This window comes from Kogia breviceps, chromosome 19 (genome assembly GCF_026419965.1).
Source record: "Kogia breviceps isolate mKogBre1 chromosome 19, mKogBre1 haplotype 1, whole genome shotgun sequence".
Lineage (NCBI taxonomy): Eukaryota > Metazoa > Chordata > Mammalia > Artiodactyla > Physeteridae > Kogia > Kogia breviceps.
Genome location: NC_081328.1, coordinates 14,737,892 through 14,753,658, shown reverse-complemented (window position 1 = coordinate 14,753,658; position 15,767 = coordinate 14,737,892). Strand labels below are relative to the sequence as shown.

The 15,767-nt window shown below is 55.9% G+C and overlaps 1 protein-coding gene and 1 long non-coding RNA gene across 27 annotated transcripts in view; both read right to left on the bottom strand.

The window, feature by feature from the left end:
• The window catches only part of MYO18A (myosin XVIIIA), a 96,531-nt gene that overhangs the window by 46,992 nt on the left and 33,772 nt on the right, over positions 1 to 15,767 (bottom strand). For 13 of the 26 annotated variants that reach the window (XM_067021620.1, XM_067021623.1, XM_067021630.1 and 10 more), the window contains exon 3: positions 330 to 365. The exons of 5 other annotated variants lie outside the window; for them this stretch is intronic. In XM_067021620.1, the coding sequence (XP_066877721.1) occupies positions 330 to 365 (36 nt within the window). Of the gene's footprint in view, positions 1 to 329; positions 366 to 1,567; positions 1,646 to 3,091; positions 3,749 to 6,169; positions 6,226 to 13,511; positions 13,580 to 15,767 lie in introns of those variants that run through there. 8 more of the 26 variants (XM_067021632.1, XM_067021645.1, XM_067021627.1 and 5 more) reach the window with 6 other exon arrangements.
• Positions 6,191 to 10,491, bottom strand: LOC136793243 (uncharacterized). The gene is made up of 4 exons (XR_010838251.1): positions 10,419 to 10,491; positions 9,123 to 9,306; positions 7,813 to 8,740; positions 6,191 to 6,229 (listed from the first exon to the last, which is right to left on the bottom strand). It is a non-coding gene; the product is annotated as an uncharacterized lncRNA (long non-coding RNA).

Genomic DNA, 15,767 nt, shown 5'->3' with positions numbered 1-15,767 from the left:
AAATTGAAACACCTAGAAACCAAAACTCCGGCCAGGCCCTTGGGCTTCCGTGGCTAAGAACCATGCGCCACAGAGGCCAAACTGAGTGGCGACCCTCGGTCTAGACACTCCTCCAGGGCCTGACACACAGCTGCCCCATGTCCAGCTCCTGGCACTGCCTCCCCCAGGGGTCCCCCCAGATACCACGTGAGGTGGGAGCCAGAAGGGGAAAGAGGCCTTACACTCCAGCACAAGGCCCGGGCACAGACGCCAGCCCAGGTACAGGCCGGGGGTGGCGGGTGGTCACCAGAGGAAGCGGAGGGCTCCTGAGGGGGGCAGGAGTACCCTACCTGGCTGTGGGCAGGAGAGGCGGCCTCAGGGTCCAGCTACCAGCAGCAAGCAAAGAGGAGAGAGAGAAGAAGAGGGGTGAAGACAAGCAGACCGTTGGCATGTCCCCTTCAGCAAGCACCCCGGGCCAAGTGGAGGGGAGAGGGGCGTAGCACCAGGAGGTGGACGGTAGGAGGGCTGCCCTGGCAGGTACATTGTACCTCGTCAAGGAGAGGCCAGGCCAGGAAGGAGAGGCCCTGCTTGGTGAAGAAACACTTGGTGCCATCAGACTCCTCAGAGGAGACGCTCTGATAAGTCATTCCCCGCGGCAGGAGCGAGCCGCTCTGTCCCAGGCTACAGTCCCCCCTGGGCTGGCCATCCAGTCCATTCTGAATTACCCTCCTCTCCTGTGTTGCCAGGCCAGACCACCTCACCACACCCAGGGCCTGGGACCCCTGGGAGCCTCTGGCCTTACCTCCAGGGCATTTCCCAGCCCAGCTCCCCCGTAGCCACCAGACCCCAGTATAGGCTGCCCCTGGCCTCCAGACACACACCCAAGGGTGCCACTCCCCAGGCCAAGGGCGGCCCTTCAGAGCTGTCACCCCTGCCTCGCTCATCAAACAGGACCACCAGCAGCCCCGAGTCTAGGACCCTTTCCTCAGACTCCCAGTGCACCCCTGCACCACTCCCACCCCATGGCAAGCAGAGGTAGCGCCCATCCAGGTCCACCTGACAACTGCCCAAGAACCAGGGGACTGTGGACAGACCCGGTGGCCAGCCTCGACCTCCCCATCTCTGTCTGGTTACTTAAAGGCCTTTCTGGAGAGGAAGGGGAGTCAGCCAGGCCTTGGAGCTTGCCTGTTAGAAATGGGCAAGGAGGTAACAGGCCCCACCTGGGTCTGGAGAGTCAGGGCATCAAGAAATGGGAGTGTCTTCTCCCTGCCTGGCACCCACCAGGCCCTGGCACCAAGACATGCCCTCCGGGGCAAGAGGCTGGCACCAGAGAAGGGGCTGGATCTGCAGCCAGAGGGCTCCCTCCCACAGGTTCCCTGGAGGAACAGGCCTCACTGTGCTCAGACCCTCCACGGTGCCCTTATCTCATTTCTTCAAATGGGAAGCCCACGTGGGCGCCCCCAGGCCTCCAGAGAGCCACGCTTCCATTGTCAGGTGGGCCTACACACACAGACACGCACAGTCTGGCCAGCAGCCCCAGCAAAGAGGAGACCAGGGACTGGGAACCACACATGAGAGGCAGCATTACAGGAGCTGTGAAGATCCTCTCAAACCGCTGGTGGGCCTCCTCTGCGGGGGTCAGCTGGACCTCGGGGGCAGTTCCTGCCTAAAGGTCAAACCACTATTAGTCCCGGCCTGGGGAACTGGGGGCATAGCACACCAAGCTTCGAGCTCCGGAAGCCACTGGGACCCCCGTGGGTTAGTGTAATAGGGTCAGGGAGGCAAGCCAGGCACCAATTTGACTTTTTAAGCTCTCAGATGAGAATAAAAACAGGTGCCTGGGAGTTCTAGGGTTAATTCTTCCCACCACTTTAACCATTCCAGCACCAGGATGGCCCCGTTCTCACACGCATCCTCTGGCCCCTGCCCCACTTCCGCCTGACTGTCCCCTTTCGGCCAGAAGGGGCACGCAGGAGCACAGAGAAGCAGCAGTGAAACTGGACGCGTCGCCCCACCCATCCAAATGGGAAAGCTTGAAGAGAAATGCCCCCCAACCCAAGGACCAGCCAAGCAGGCATCACCTTCCAAGGGCAAGGGCTGGACAGATCGTCCATGGCCCTCCCCTGTGCCTCTCAGCCTCCTGTCCCACCCAGAGGGCACTTTGTGGACAGCCAGGACCGCAGATACAGAGGGGACCCACTGTGCTCCTTTGCCACCCAGGCCCAGAGTTCCTCAAGAGTCCTGCTGCCAGAGGGACAGCTGGCCGGTCCTGCAGAAGTAGTGATGGCGATGGTGGTTATCAAGAAGCACTGTTACCAGCATCGCTCTGGATGCTACCATTTACGGAGCAGCCACCACACCAGGGATTAGGCTCAGAGCATTCATTCCCTGTATCCTTTCTTATCTTCACAGCAACCCTTCAAAGTAGGTATTATCCCTTATTTGCAATTCTAAAATCAAAAAAACCCTCCAAAACAAAAGATTTTTCGTAACTGTTTTGGTGGCAAAAACTGACTGTTTAATCCCCCCTCCCCCCGCAGCATGAACTTTCATAATTTTCCTGTGGAAATATTACTGTTTGGTCACGAGTTGCTGCTCATTATGTACATTGCATGACAGTCTCAAATACAAAACTCACTAATTTCCAAAATACTTGTGGCCCAGGGGCTTCAGAGGAGGGATGGTAGACCTATGTGATCCCCACTCGACAGATGAAGGCTCAGAGATGCTGAGGTCCCACGGGAGTGAGTGGCTGGGGATGGGATGTGAGCACAGGCCCCCTGACCCCCGAAATTCTGTCTTTCTACCCTCTCCCTGATCTGCTAAGACTCCGGTCCTCGACTTGGGAATCTGGGGCCTCAAGCTGATACCACATAGCCGGGGGCCAGGCCGCAACTCCTCGCAAGCGTGGAAGAGCAGCAGCATGCAGTTAACAGGTCCCCTGGGTTCTGGCATTCGGTGAAGGAAAGCCATGCAGCCCTGCCATCGGCCCGTGGCCCGGGCCCAGCTTCGCAGTCACGTGGGGCCTGTGGAAGCGCCTTGGGAAAGCTGGCTGCCAGTCCTCAGGCGAGGGTGGTAGGGAGGGTAAGAGGTTAGTGACACACTCAGGTACCTCCTGCTGCACGTCAGGGGCTGGGGACTTGTTCTGTCGCAATCCAGTGAGGTTCGACTTGAGGTTCGGGTCAGCGGAGCCTGGGTCCGCCAGCTCTTCCGGCTGGGCTGGGGAGCCTAGCTTCTCTGAGGCGTCCACTGTCTCCGGGGAGACTGGTTTCCCAGAGGAGCCTGGCTCCCGGCTGGAGGGCTTCTCCCCCTTCCCGGGAGACTGCCTGCCACGCGGCCTGTGGTCCTTGCCCCTGCCCCGAGACATCAGGCTCCGCAGGCCCACGGAGAGCTCATCCTTGGCGGCCTCCTTCTCTGCTTCGGACTTAGGCCGGGCAGGGGGAGGGGGAGGGGCTGCCTTTTCTCCCTTCCTGCCTCGAGCTGCGTGCTCAGGAGGTCTGACCCCTCTGCCCGGAGGCTCCTTGGCGCTCCCGGGCTCCTCACCCGGCAGCACCTTGCTCACCACCTTCCTCACTGCATTCGCCACCCTCTTCCGGGACAGGCCCTGGGCCTCCTCGCGGGGGCCTTCCACTGAGGCAGTCCTCGGGCCGTTCATGGCGAGTGTGGGTGCAGGGCTCTTGGCTCTCTGGGGAGCCTCTGAGGGTACAGGGCTGGTGGAAGGCTGAGGACTCTTAGATGGGCCACTGCTGCCCTTTGGGCTGCCCTCTAGCTACAGTCACACAAAAATACAGGGAGACATTAGCATCAGCCCATGTCCCTGCCCACCCCACATACAGGAAGTAAGAGGTGTGCTCTCACATCTAGTCGTGGAACAGACCTTCCATTCATCCAACAAACAACACAAGCTCCAAGAGGCCACCCCAGGAAGCCCTCTTTCCATCTTCCAGATAGAACAACTGCACGGAAGAGTTTGGCTTCTCTCTCCCATAAAGCACAGCAGGTCACCTGCCATCTATCTCTAGGCTTAGCAAGGAGCGGTGAGAGGCCAGCACAGGGTGCCCAGAGGCCCATGAGGTACCCCAGAGTTACTGGCCTATGTCAGGACAGCAACTAAGCCCGGATCCCAGGAAGCCCGCTCCCCCACAGCCCAAACACAGCAGAGACGGAGCATGGTGAGGTCAAACACCAATTTCTACCATCAATCCTGGGCCTAACTCTGGAGCTTCCTGCCTTTGTGGTCCCTGGTCCTGCTATCACCCAACTTCCTCTGTAGTCAGACCCAGAGCCTGCCCATCCCAATGAAAACCGTAGTTAGGAGGTAATTCTTGGCCCGCAGACATGCCAAGCCTCCTCCCTCCCCACTCCTCTGGGTTGAGGCCACTGCCTACCCTTCACGCACACTCTCCAGGGCTGCAGAAACCCAGAGCTGGCCCAGGAAGCTTCCACCCCAGCCTGCTTTCTGCCAGCCTCCCTGCAGTTTTCCTTGTGCAAACCCCTCAAGGGCTGGAGGCCTCCTAGCTCCCAGAGTGTGCACGTGGAATGACGGGAGGAAGAGGTGGCAGCTGCAGCACCCAAAGGGTTAAGCACTCATGCGACCACAGCTCCACTCTGTCTAGGCTCAGCCAGCCTCTGGGCACCCGGGAGTCCACTGTCAATGCTGGCACACTCTGCCTGGTGGGGACTGTCTGCAGTCCCGAGGGGCTGCCACTGGACAGGCCCGGCTGGCTAAGGCAGGGCAGTTTCCTGCAAAGCCAAGCCACATTGCCTGGGAGAGCCAGGTCAACCTAGGGGCTCCTTGCTGGTCAGGCAGTGCCTTGCCACTAATGAGCTGTGCTTGAGTCCTCGTTCCCCAAACAGTGACCTTGGTTCTAGGGTGTACCTGGCTGCCATCTCTGTTGAAATGCGGGAGGGAGCTCACAGAGTGGACAGACCTCCGGCTGCCATGTGGACAGAGACCCACGTCCTGAGCAGAGCTGAGCCAAACGATCTCAGCCCAGGCCTCAGGTACAAGGTGGCCCTGCTGCAGGGTTGGGAAAGGGAGGCCTTGAAGGGGCCTCTTCTTCAACCTCTTGGGACAAGAGCGTTCAGTGGCATGTCAGGGTCCTGCAGAGCTGCCGTGGCCCCAGCTGCTGGGCCTCACTCCCTGCCCCCCACTTCTGGCTTTCCTCCCATGCCTTCTAACTGAAGCTCATGATGACAATGACAAAGATGATGGATAGTAACCACTAACACTTAGACGGAGCTTATTATGTTCCAGGCAGTCTTCTAAGCCCTTTACACACAATTTCCCCCCCAAATCTGGCATTCTCCAAGGCTCCTCCCTCACAAATCTCAAACATATCCCCTTGAAATCACCCTGACCTGCGGCACTGCTTACAGATCAGGTGGGAGCCATAACACCTGGCTAATCAAATCTCCACTCAAGGAAGGGGTGTGGTGGGGGGCGGGGGGCAGGCACCATGTGGGTAATGAAGTACAGATCTGTTTTGTGATCCAGCTCTGTTCCCGAGCCCTGGGCACCCCTGCCCCCTTGATCAAAGCAGCCCTCTCCTAACTACACATCTCTGGACCTGGCTATTCTAGAACTGTGTCCCTTCTCTTGCCTTAAAAGTGTCCAACTTTATTCAGGGTCTCTATCCCAAGGCAGAATGACTTGGTGGGGGGTAGTGGCACTGCACAGCTGAAGCCTGCCTCTAGGTCACCCGCACTGAGCAGCTGACAGGGTCTTGGGAAGAGACAGCAGCAGCTGTAGTGAAATCCCTCCCCGCCCTTGGCTTGTGCCACCCAGAGCAGGACGAAGAGTGCCAACAGCTGAGCTCTCATTTGCCTGCCTAAGCCTCTCCAGCCCCAAAGAGTTCAGAAACCCAGAACTATAGGCGGGAACTAGAGAGGGGGCTTAGGGAGAGGTCCCCAACATGCCTTGGCATTGCCATCTCCTTCACAGACACCAGGTTGGCATCACACATGCTGCACTTTCTGTCACTTTACTGGAATTCCCTCTAGCCACCCCACACAGGAAGGGGCACCCTGCCGTGCCCGCCTGCTCTGTGGAACTGCCTCCCACACTAGGCCTGGGCTTGTGGACACAACCCACCCGGACACACAATTCTCTCTCTCTCTCTCTCTCTCTCTCTCACACACACACACACACACACACACACACACACAGAGGTCTAGGAGAAGCACTTACAGCCCCTTCCTCCTTGGCAGGAGGACCAGGCTTCGGCAGAGTTTTGTCCTCCTCTTTAACCTGAGGGAGCAGACAAAGAAGTCACTTTGCAGGTCAGAGGTCAGGGTGGGGAGACCCAGCACTAAAAGCACAGAAGGAAAACATCCAAGCAGTCGCTCTCTCTGAGATGCAGAGCTCCTGAGTGCTTAGGAGTCCTGAGCCTATGGACTTGGGCAACAGATATCCTATCCTGGGGTCAAAATTGTCCAGTGACAACTTCAAGAATGAAGTCTCTGGGGGTGGTTAAAGCCAAGTACCCTTTGCCCTCAGTGACCAGCCACGTGACCCACCTAGGCTGCCTAAAGAGGTCCACCTGTGAGAGCGACATCATGGCCTTGGTTACAGGGTGGAGAGAAAGATCCAGCTAATGCAACTCAGGCTAAACTACAAGAGCCATTCCCAGCTCAGACGGGAAGTGGTCTGAACAAGAGCCTCCCTGACCTAGGGACTGAGGGGGAGGGAATGGCCCCAGCGTGGGGGGCCGGCTGGACCAGCAGAGCTCAGTGTGGGGTAATAGGTGTCCCCTATCAGGCTGGCTCAGGCTTGATTCTAGGTCCGTATGATTTCCTCCAGCACAGAGCCTGCGTGCCTTCCCAACCAGAGCGCTGAGCTCTGGCTGGAGGCAGGAAGTCGGGCAGAGGCGGGGATTCAGGAGGCCAGATATCTTCCCAACCTCAGACCCACATAACTCTGCCAACCATGCAGCTGAGGGAGGCAACCCCAAGGTTCGGGGTGGGGCGTGGAGGAAGGAAAGATGCCTGGGCTCTGGGGTTCGTGCCCAACCCAGGAGCTGGTTGGCCCAAGTCAGAGGGGCGGAGTAGAGTCCGGGGCAAAGGACAGAGACCATAATATATCCGGAAAAGGGACAGACAATATGGCCACTCTGATGCTTCTTTCAGCTCAGAGCCTGGCTCAGAACAGACCCAGAGGACCAGGCCTCAAGTCTGGGAGAGCCTTCTCCCCTCCCCCTCACCAGCATCTCTTCCTCCAAAAGCTCAGGCAGTCCTCGTGGATTTCATTTCTCTTCTTTCCCCAGTCACTTAGGACTGTAGGAAAAAGACAGGCCTGCCACCAGCCCTACCCCATCCTCAGCATGACTCTTCCCCAGCACAGGGGGCAGAGGCATGGGAAGGTGTCCTTGATTCCTAATGGAAAAGATCCTTAGAAACGCATCCAAAATCATTTTAATCATCCACCTGGGGGGACTCTCCATTTGCAATCAGGGTTCATGGCTAATTTTGAGCTCTAATTAGCAGTGCTTGGGGCACTGACCAGCATGATGGCCACTGCAGTTTTAAAGCTAGTAGCCCAGAGGGTTTTTACAATGGGCTCCAGCTTCAATGTTAGTACACAGTGCCACAGACAGAGGGAAAATGGCTATTACTCATCAGAGTGGACTCCACGACTTTAGAAATTAGGACGGGAGCAGAGAAAAGGAGGGAGGGGCTGATGGAGAGGAAAGGAAGAGGAGGGGGAGAGTCTAGGTCTGCACCTGCTGCCCCTACAAATGCCCATCACTGCCCACCCCCCTGCACCATCACACAGTGCATTGGCTCCCAGGCACACAGGTTAGAGGGAGAGCAAGTGTTCACACCCAGACACACTCATTACTGCACGCAGTGCTGTTAGCTCGGGCTCAGGGATGGCCCAGATTCCAAGTCCACTCTGTGTCCTTCAGCAGCTCCAAATCTGTCCTCCTTCCAGTGGCTCAAGCTTGGGACCTCAAGGGTCTTCCCCCAGTGGCGAGGCATTGAGGGAAACAGCGGCTGCCCCATGAAATGTCTGGGACACTAGACCTAGCTCTGAGCTCAGCTCTGGATTTAGCCCGAGGCTGACTCACTGCCCCTCCCCCACCCGAAGGGTTCTGCCTGTTGTAGGTCACTGCCCAGCTGGGGACCGCGCACAGCACAAAGGCACGCCCAGGTCTGCAGCCTGAATCACCCTCTGGCCCCAGGTGGCCAACTGGCCTGGTTCCCCTCTCTTGGCTCCTCTTCCCCTACCCATCACAGCCCCCAGACTCGGGGAGACCCAGTTCTGAGGCCTCAGGGCCAAAGCCCTTCCCAGCGGCCCCTTCGTAGCAGCTCACATTCCCAGGGGTGGGTCAGAGCCGCAGCAGTGGGAAAGGTGTGAGGGGTTAACTTGGAGGGGCACCAGTGGGACAAAAGGCAGCTCAGCTCAGCGGAGGTGGAGCTCAGGGGAGGAACATGACTCAACGCAGGAGCCCATCCAGACAGAAGAGTGAGTTCATGGACCCCCTGGCCATTCTCCTCGGCCCCCAAATACACACACATGCCCCAACCCGTCTCTAGCTTCCAAAGCTCCCGCTCCCACAAGCCAGTCTCCTGCCTGAACACACCATGCCAAGCACATAAGAAAAGCATAAAGAGTTTTGAAATACAACTTTCCTTTTGCTCCCAGAAGGCAAACCGTGATGAAAAGGCCATGGTGCCGAAAGTAGCCTGCAGTCTGGGCCAGAGAAGAAATGGGGGGCAGAGTCTCTCAGGGACTTGGAGTCTTCCTAAAGACCAGGACCTGCCGGGACAAAGACTGTGGGCAACAGGGGAAAGGAGGGGTGAAGTGGAGGGGGAAGGATTACAAGCTCAAAAGGTCAGAGAAGGAGTAAGGAATAAAATATTAGAGAAAAGAGAAGGCAAGGTAGGGTACAGAACATCGACACAGACCTTGGAAGCTGTGTGCCCTTCAATAAGCCACTTCACCTCTCTGGGCCACTCTGTGGAATTAGGGGATGGACTAGTCCAGGTAATGGTTAAAGTCCTTTCCAGGTGTGGCACCCTAGGAGGCTGGGTGGTGAGAGGCACGCAAGCCCTTAATTCAGTGAACCAAAGCTGCGGGCCTGGGAGCCAGGAGGGGATTAAGGAAGCTGCTCTAGGACGCCTGTGGCTTTGCCTTTTACCTGCAACTCACCAGCACCTGCCAGGGGCAAGAGGCCTGGAGAACTGCACAGCTGCCCCGTCTGGGGGTTAGAAACTAGAGCGGGTCCTCTTGAAATTCAACAGGCAGAACTGGCCTCAGCCCAGGGAGAGGCTTCACCTCAAGAATCCGTTCAAGTCAGTGGAGTTAAAAAACTGGTTCATATCCTGAATTAATAGCGAAAAAACAGAGAATGTTTTGCTTTCAGTGAATTACTTTAAATTTGCTTTGTTGATGTTTCTGTCCTATTATCCAGTTCATATACTAGGCTTTAAGTTTGCTTGTTTGTTTGTTTGATTAACTCATTCGTTCTCTGATGCCCTGTTCCAGTTCTCTGGTGTGTCCAGAGAGGAGCCCATCAGCCTCAGGCTATAAGGACACCAGGTCATTTACACCTGGGCCTGTTCCTCTGCATCAGCTGTTCCTGATGAGCATGACTCCGAACGCAAACGTGGGTTTTTCCCTGGAGGAAATTCTCTCTGTGGCTTCTGTGCAAAATTGCCTGGATCTTTCTCCTCTCTTCCTTATCGCTAGATTTTAACTAAGATTTGCTTAGGATAAGGAATAACCTATCTGGGCTTCCCTGGTGGCGCAGTGGTTGAGAGTCCACAGTCCCAAAGATGGTGGCCATATCTCTGGTACAGTCACCTCCACAGCTGAGAACTTATGGTTCTGTGGAGCAAGGGTGCTTGGGAGCCAAAGCCTCTCTTCCCTGACCTGTTCCATCTCTGGAGAGTTCAGACATTTCCAGCAACATTAATTACTGAGTATGGAACACCTACAATGAGATGGGCCCCGTAAAAATATTTAACGTATATTTTCATATGTAAACCTTATGCCAGCCTCATGGCATGGGAATTATTATTATTCCCACTTTACTGATGAGGAGAAAGACTCAGAAAGAGATTAAGTCACAAAGCTGGTAAGTGATGGAGCTGGGATTTGAACCCAAGTGGCTCTGACTGCAAGCCTGTGCTGCTCCCTTGGAGGCCCACCTTTTCTGCTACGTTAGGCAGGGTCAGGGGGCTGAGTCATCCTCCGCAGCCAACCCTGGTTAAGATCTGCGTCAGCGTTGAGGTTCCGGAGGTCTGGGTCCAACCACAGCATGGATTCATAGTGTGGAGCTTACTAGCATTCAACGTGCCCAAACTGAGTTTCTAGACTTGCAAAGGGACCATGGACCCTGCCATTCTCTGAGGCTCTGACCACCTCCTCCCTCTCTGGCACTTCTGGCCTCTTCTCTTCGGGGAAGAGAAACCAATGCTCACCACATACTCACTGTGGTACCTGGCACAGTGGTGGTAGGCGCTTTACGCTGTCTCCTCCTCCAATCCTCACAAACCCCCACTTTCTAGGTAAGAAAACCGAGAAGGCGAGTACCTTGCTGAAGTCCCCCCAGCTGGTAAGTGGCAGCACTGGGATTCACAGCCAGGATGGATCTTGGGGGGCTGTTTGTGTGTCTATAACACTCCCCGGACTGTGATTTCCTCACAGGCAGGACTCTGTTTTACTCATCATACTGCGGGCACTAAATAAACGTTTGCTGCCTGACAGTCCTGCAATGGGGGTTCTCTGTACAAACCTCTTATTCCCATCTGGTCTCTTCTGTCAGCTGTAAACTGACACCTGACTCCCTGATTCCCAGGGAGGTGGGGAAAACAAGGGAGTAATCTCTAAACTTAGCAACAATAAGTAGATAGTAAACCCAATTGCCATGGGGATGAAGGGAGGGCAGGACACTCTGAAATTGCTTAGTAGCTCTTCCAGGAGCCAACAATAGCCATGAAATGCATCATCTTCTGGCCTGGCTGTCCCATCTTCAGGAATGTATAAGCAACGATCTGACTTAAAGAAAGGAAGAGAAAGAAAACCTCCACAGACCAATACAAAAATGCACTGTCTATAAGGGCCCTAAATTGGAAACAATTAACTCCCTAGAGTTAGGGAGGGGTTAGGTAAACTATGTTACTTCAGTACAATACACTGTAGTGTTGCCATTTAAACTAACAAATATGTGGACAATGTAACCATATGGAAAACTCCTCCTAAAAGAACATGATTCAAAGAAAACTAGCACCTAAATAGAAAGCAAACAGTGATCCCATTTATAAGAAACAATCTTGTAAATTGTGCAAATTAGACACAGTAGAGACATTTGGTATTTATTTTGTTATGTATTTGTTACTTACTATTTATTTCTATTATAAAGATGGCTAAACAGTCAATAAAAAAGAAAAAGCAGAGGAGATAATAGCGAAAAGCATTTGTTCGCAAAGAGGAGAAATCCAAGAAACGTGCTGAGGGACCCATCTACCCTCAGCCCCGAAGGCTTCCAAGGCTCAGGGGGCTGGGTCAGGCTCGGTTTTACCCTCTGCATCATGAGCAAGGACCATCCACCCTTCACTTAGCATCCTCCGTGCCCCTCACAGGAGGGTACAGGCGCACAAATGCCCCCAGGGGGATCGTTCCACCCACCAGGCACCCCTCAGGCATGGAGTGCTCAGCCTGGACAAATGTATCGCGGACGTCCGTGCCAGATGTCCACCCACTGCAAGCCCCCGAGGGCAGTGGACACCCTGAGAAAGACTGCCTAGGGGAAGAGAAGATCCTGCTGCCTGTGGCCAAGGGAACGTGGCAGCTCTTCCCTCTACCAACTCACACACAGGCTCCGGGCTTCTCATGGCATCCTCCTCTCTCTCCTTTCCCATTCGAACAAAGAAGGGAGCTCCCACTTGACCCTATCCCTGCCAGTCCTAGCCTAGCACCGACTAATCTAAGGATGTGGAGGAGGATGAAGGTACAGGGAAGAAATAACAGTAAGAACAGTTAGCCTTTCTTGAGCACGTACTAAGTGCCAGGTACTGTGCTGCACGCTTTACATGCATTATCTCATTTAATCCTCACAACATCCCTCTGAAGTAGACACTAGTATGATTCCTACTTTACAAATGAGCAAAAGGAGGCTCAGAAATGACCTGCCCAAGGTCTCATAGCAGCGAGTGGCTGATTGGGACTTAAGCCCAGGTCTGTCCTCCAGCAAGAACCTCAGAGACTCATGTTAGGGGATGGAAGGAAGCCCTGCCCCCACCTCCCTTGGTTCACCTGTGCCATTTTCCTTCCATGACATCACCTGCCAGAGCAACAGTTTGGGTAGAAAGCTGGGGTTTCCAGAGATGGCCTACCCCTCCACCCACCCATGACTGGAATAAGCTTTATACAGAGCTGCTTGGGAGGAATCGGGGGCTCTGCAGGGAGTGGCCTAAAGGCCATGCTGCCAGAGAAGAAAGGGGAGAGGAGCTTGGCAGGGACACCCTGGCCCCTTCGGTCCAGCCTCCAGCGAGAGCCCTCCCCCCACCCAGGGCAGAACAGAAAGTAGCCAAGCGCGCGGCCACTGTCGGCCAGGCCAGCCTAGAGGAAGCAGGTGCGCTGAGATGGCTTCCTGCTGCCACTGCAGTTGCACGAGGCCCGGGCTTCCTCCTCCAACGGCCAGACCTGCTGGAGGCCCCCCCTTCTCTGGGGATACTCACTGCCCCTCTGCAGGGCACTTTGCCAACTGCCTGGCCATCGGCGTGCATGGCCCCAATTCTGTGACCTGGTGCCGGGACCTGGAGGCCCAAGGTGGGGTGGGTTATAAGCTTTACCAGGAAGCACCCACTCTCAGGGTGAGAAGCCTCTCGGGCCCCACCCCCAGCCCGCCCACACATGTTGGCGCTGGTGCCAGTTTTGTGGCTGGAGCGGGGCAGTCCTTGGGCACAGGGAGATACAAATGCTGCTAGGCACATCTCAGGCTCCTGATATACCTCCGCACCAGGCCAGCCCATACCCTCTGCCAACTGCTGACACAACTGAAAACCTTACCCTTGAGGCCGGGAGGGGCAGCGTGGGGGAACGGAACGGACTGGGAGGCCACCGTGTCTCTCCTCACTTGCTTTTTTAAGGAACTTACTCCCCAAGATGCCATCTGTGGCCCTTCCGAGTATCCGATCCACAGAAATGGAGGAGCCCATGCTGAGTCCACTCTCGGGGACAATGAAAGGGGGATCCCTGACAACTCCAAAAGCCACCCCTCTCAAGCCCCTCTCTCTTGTCCACCAGGGGGAAGAGGGGGTGGAGGGCCACGCTGGCAACACAAAGAAGGGACAAGACCTCCAAAGTCATGAGTCAGGCCCAGGAAGCCCTGCCCCTCGCCTCTGAGAGGTAGAGGCTGCGGGGATGGATAATTCTCTCCCCACCAAGGCAGCCTCACGCCTCCCTCCCCACCTACTTCAGCCACCTCGAGGGAAATAACAAAAAGTCCCCTCCTTTCCTAAATGAGGAAACAGCATGAGGAGCCTGGGATGTTTCCGGGGTGGGGGGTCAGAGGGACACTCACCCGCATAGCCTGGCCTGGAGCAGGCCAGAGCAAGGAGTCTCCTCTCCGATGCTGCTCCGTTAGCAGCTCAAAATAGCACTGGCAGCAGCCCCGCCCCTGTTCCCCTCCCTCTCTCCAGGCCCCTCCCGTCCAGAGCTGCCCAACCCTGGCCAGAGCCAGTGGGAGAGAGTGAGAGAGTGGCCTGGAGGACTGCGGGTACCAGGTATGCTGGGAGGGAGGAGAGGGTGATACGGCACGCGTGGAAGAGGAGTAGGAGGCTCTTGGAGTGAGGCCGTGGGGTGGGGGGCAGGCAGTGTTGGAGGGTTAGGGGCAAGGGACGGGGAGGGTGAGACTTTCCGACTGACACACACCCAGGCTCCCGACAGCTGAGCTGATATGGCCCCTAAAAATAGCAGAGGAATTTGAGACCTGCAGCCCCCAGCCCCACAGGCCAGGGTCAAGACACGCACATGCGCGTTCACGTGTACACACACACACACACACACACCCCAGCACGCATGAACACTCGATCACAGCACAGTGTTCCTGAGAACACACAAATCATAGGCTCACCCCGGCCATCTAATTACTGCGGCAGAGGCCAAGACAACCACTAACATCACATCCAATACAACACACAGGGCCCGCGGCCCACTGTGCGCAAACACAGCCATCCTGTAAAGTCCAGCAGGAGCAGAGACCCGCACGATCAGTCTGAGGCCCACTGTGGCCGCCTCCCTGTAATAAATACACCAGGGACATGCACAGGATCAATTGCACGCTCTGCGTAGACATCCCTCTCCCACGCAGCCAGTGACTGCGCAGGCACAGAGGAGGGTGGGGTAGGTGGGGTAGGTGGGGCGTGGTGGGTGGGCCTTGGCCCTGCAGACAGAGGAAATCTTGGGTGTCTGGCGGATAAGCGAGGGCTGCCAGTGAGAGGCCAGCGTTCCTCACGAAGAGAAACCGGGCCTGGCTCTTCAGTTAGCACCACAGGGTGCCCAGACCAGGGCTGGGGACACACGTGAGGCTGAAATGGGAGATGGGCGCAGGTGGGAAGGAGCCAAAAGACAGGTCTTTTGAAGCTGTCTCAGAAGCTGTCAGCTCTGCAGCAAAAAAGGAAACAGTCGTTCCCTCCCTCTTCCTCTCCAGGAAGAAAAAGCGTGGGGGAGGGGGAGGGGGGAGGGGAAGGGGGAGGGGGAGGGGGGCTGCTGAGAAGCCAGAGCAGAGCTGTCTCCTAACCAATGCCCAACGGGGTGTCTGGAGACCCAGGCCTGTCACCCTGGCCGGTCCTGTGAGCCCAGTGGGTCCTGTAAACTATTACTTTCTCTGTGAAGAGGCTGCTAAGCTCTACCCAAGAGGACCAAAGCCCAGCTCCAGCTCCTACCTGCCACTCGCTGTACAAGCCACTAGGACGCTGGGCTCGTGATTCTGCTTTCTAGGGAGTGGTGTGTCTTCCCGGGGAGATGGTCTGGCCCTTCGGGGGCATGTGCCATGTCACAGGTCTTCGTACCTCCAGTGCTTTCTTGACACAGTGGTGCCACTTGCCTCAGTGGCACACTGAAATCCCCAGTGGGACTTTAAAAATACTGATGCCTGGATCCCACCTCTTCCCCCTAGTTTCTGATTTAATTGGTCTGGGAGGGCGGCCCGGGCACTGGGATTTTTAAAAGCTCCCCCGGTGATTCTTACATACAGCCACAGCTGAGAGCTGCTTGACTGGAAGGTCAACATAAGGCCTAGTGCAGAGGTGCCCATTTTTTATATCAATGAGAGAGTCAGTGAATGAAGGAATGAATGACTTAGCTGTGTGACCATGGGCAGGTGACTTAGATTTCCCTCAACTGCAAAATGAGGATTATGCTGCACTGATTCTCTTAGCATGAAATTGGTGAAGTCTCAGTCAGTGAAAGGGCTTTGGTTTTCAAAATGTGGTCTCCAGACCAGCAGGATCAGCATCACCTAGGAACTTGTTAGCAATATAAATTCTAGGGCTTCCCTGGTGGCGCAGTGGTTGAGAGTCCGCCTGCCGATGCAGGGGACATGGGTTCGTGCCCCGGTCCGGGAAGATCCCACATGCCGCGGAGTGGCTGGGCCGCATTGAACCATGGCCAATGAGCCTGAGCGTCCAGAGCCTGTGCTCCGCAACGGGAGAGGCCACAACAGTGAGAGGCCCGCGTACGGCACAAAAAAAAAAAAAAAAAAAAAAAAAAGGAAATATAAATTCTAGGGCCCCACCTCAGACCTACTGAATCAGAAACTCAGCATGTTTTTATGCTG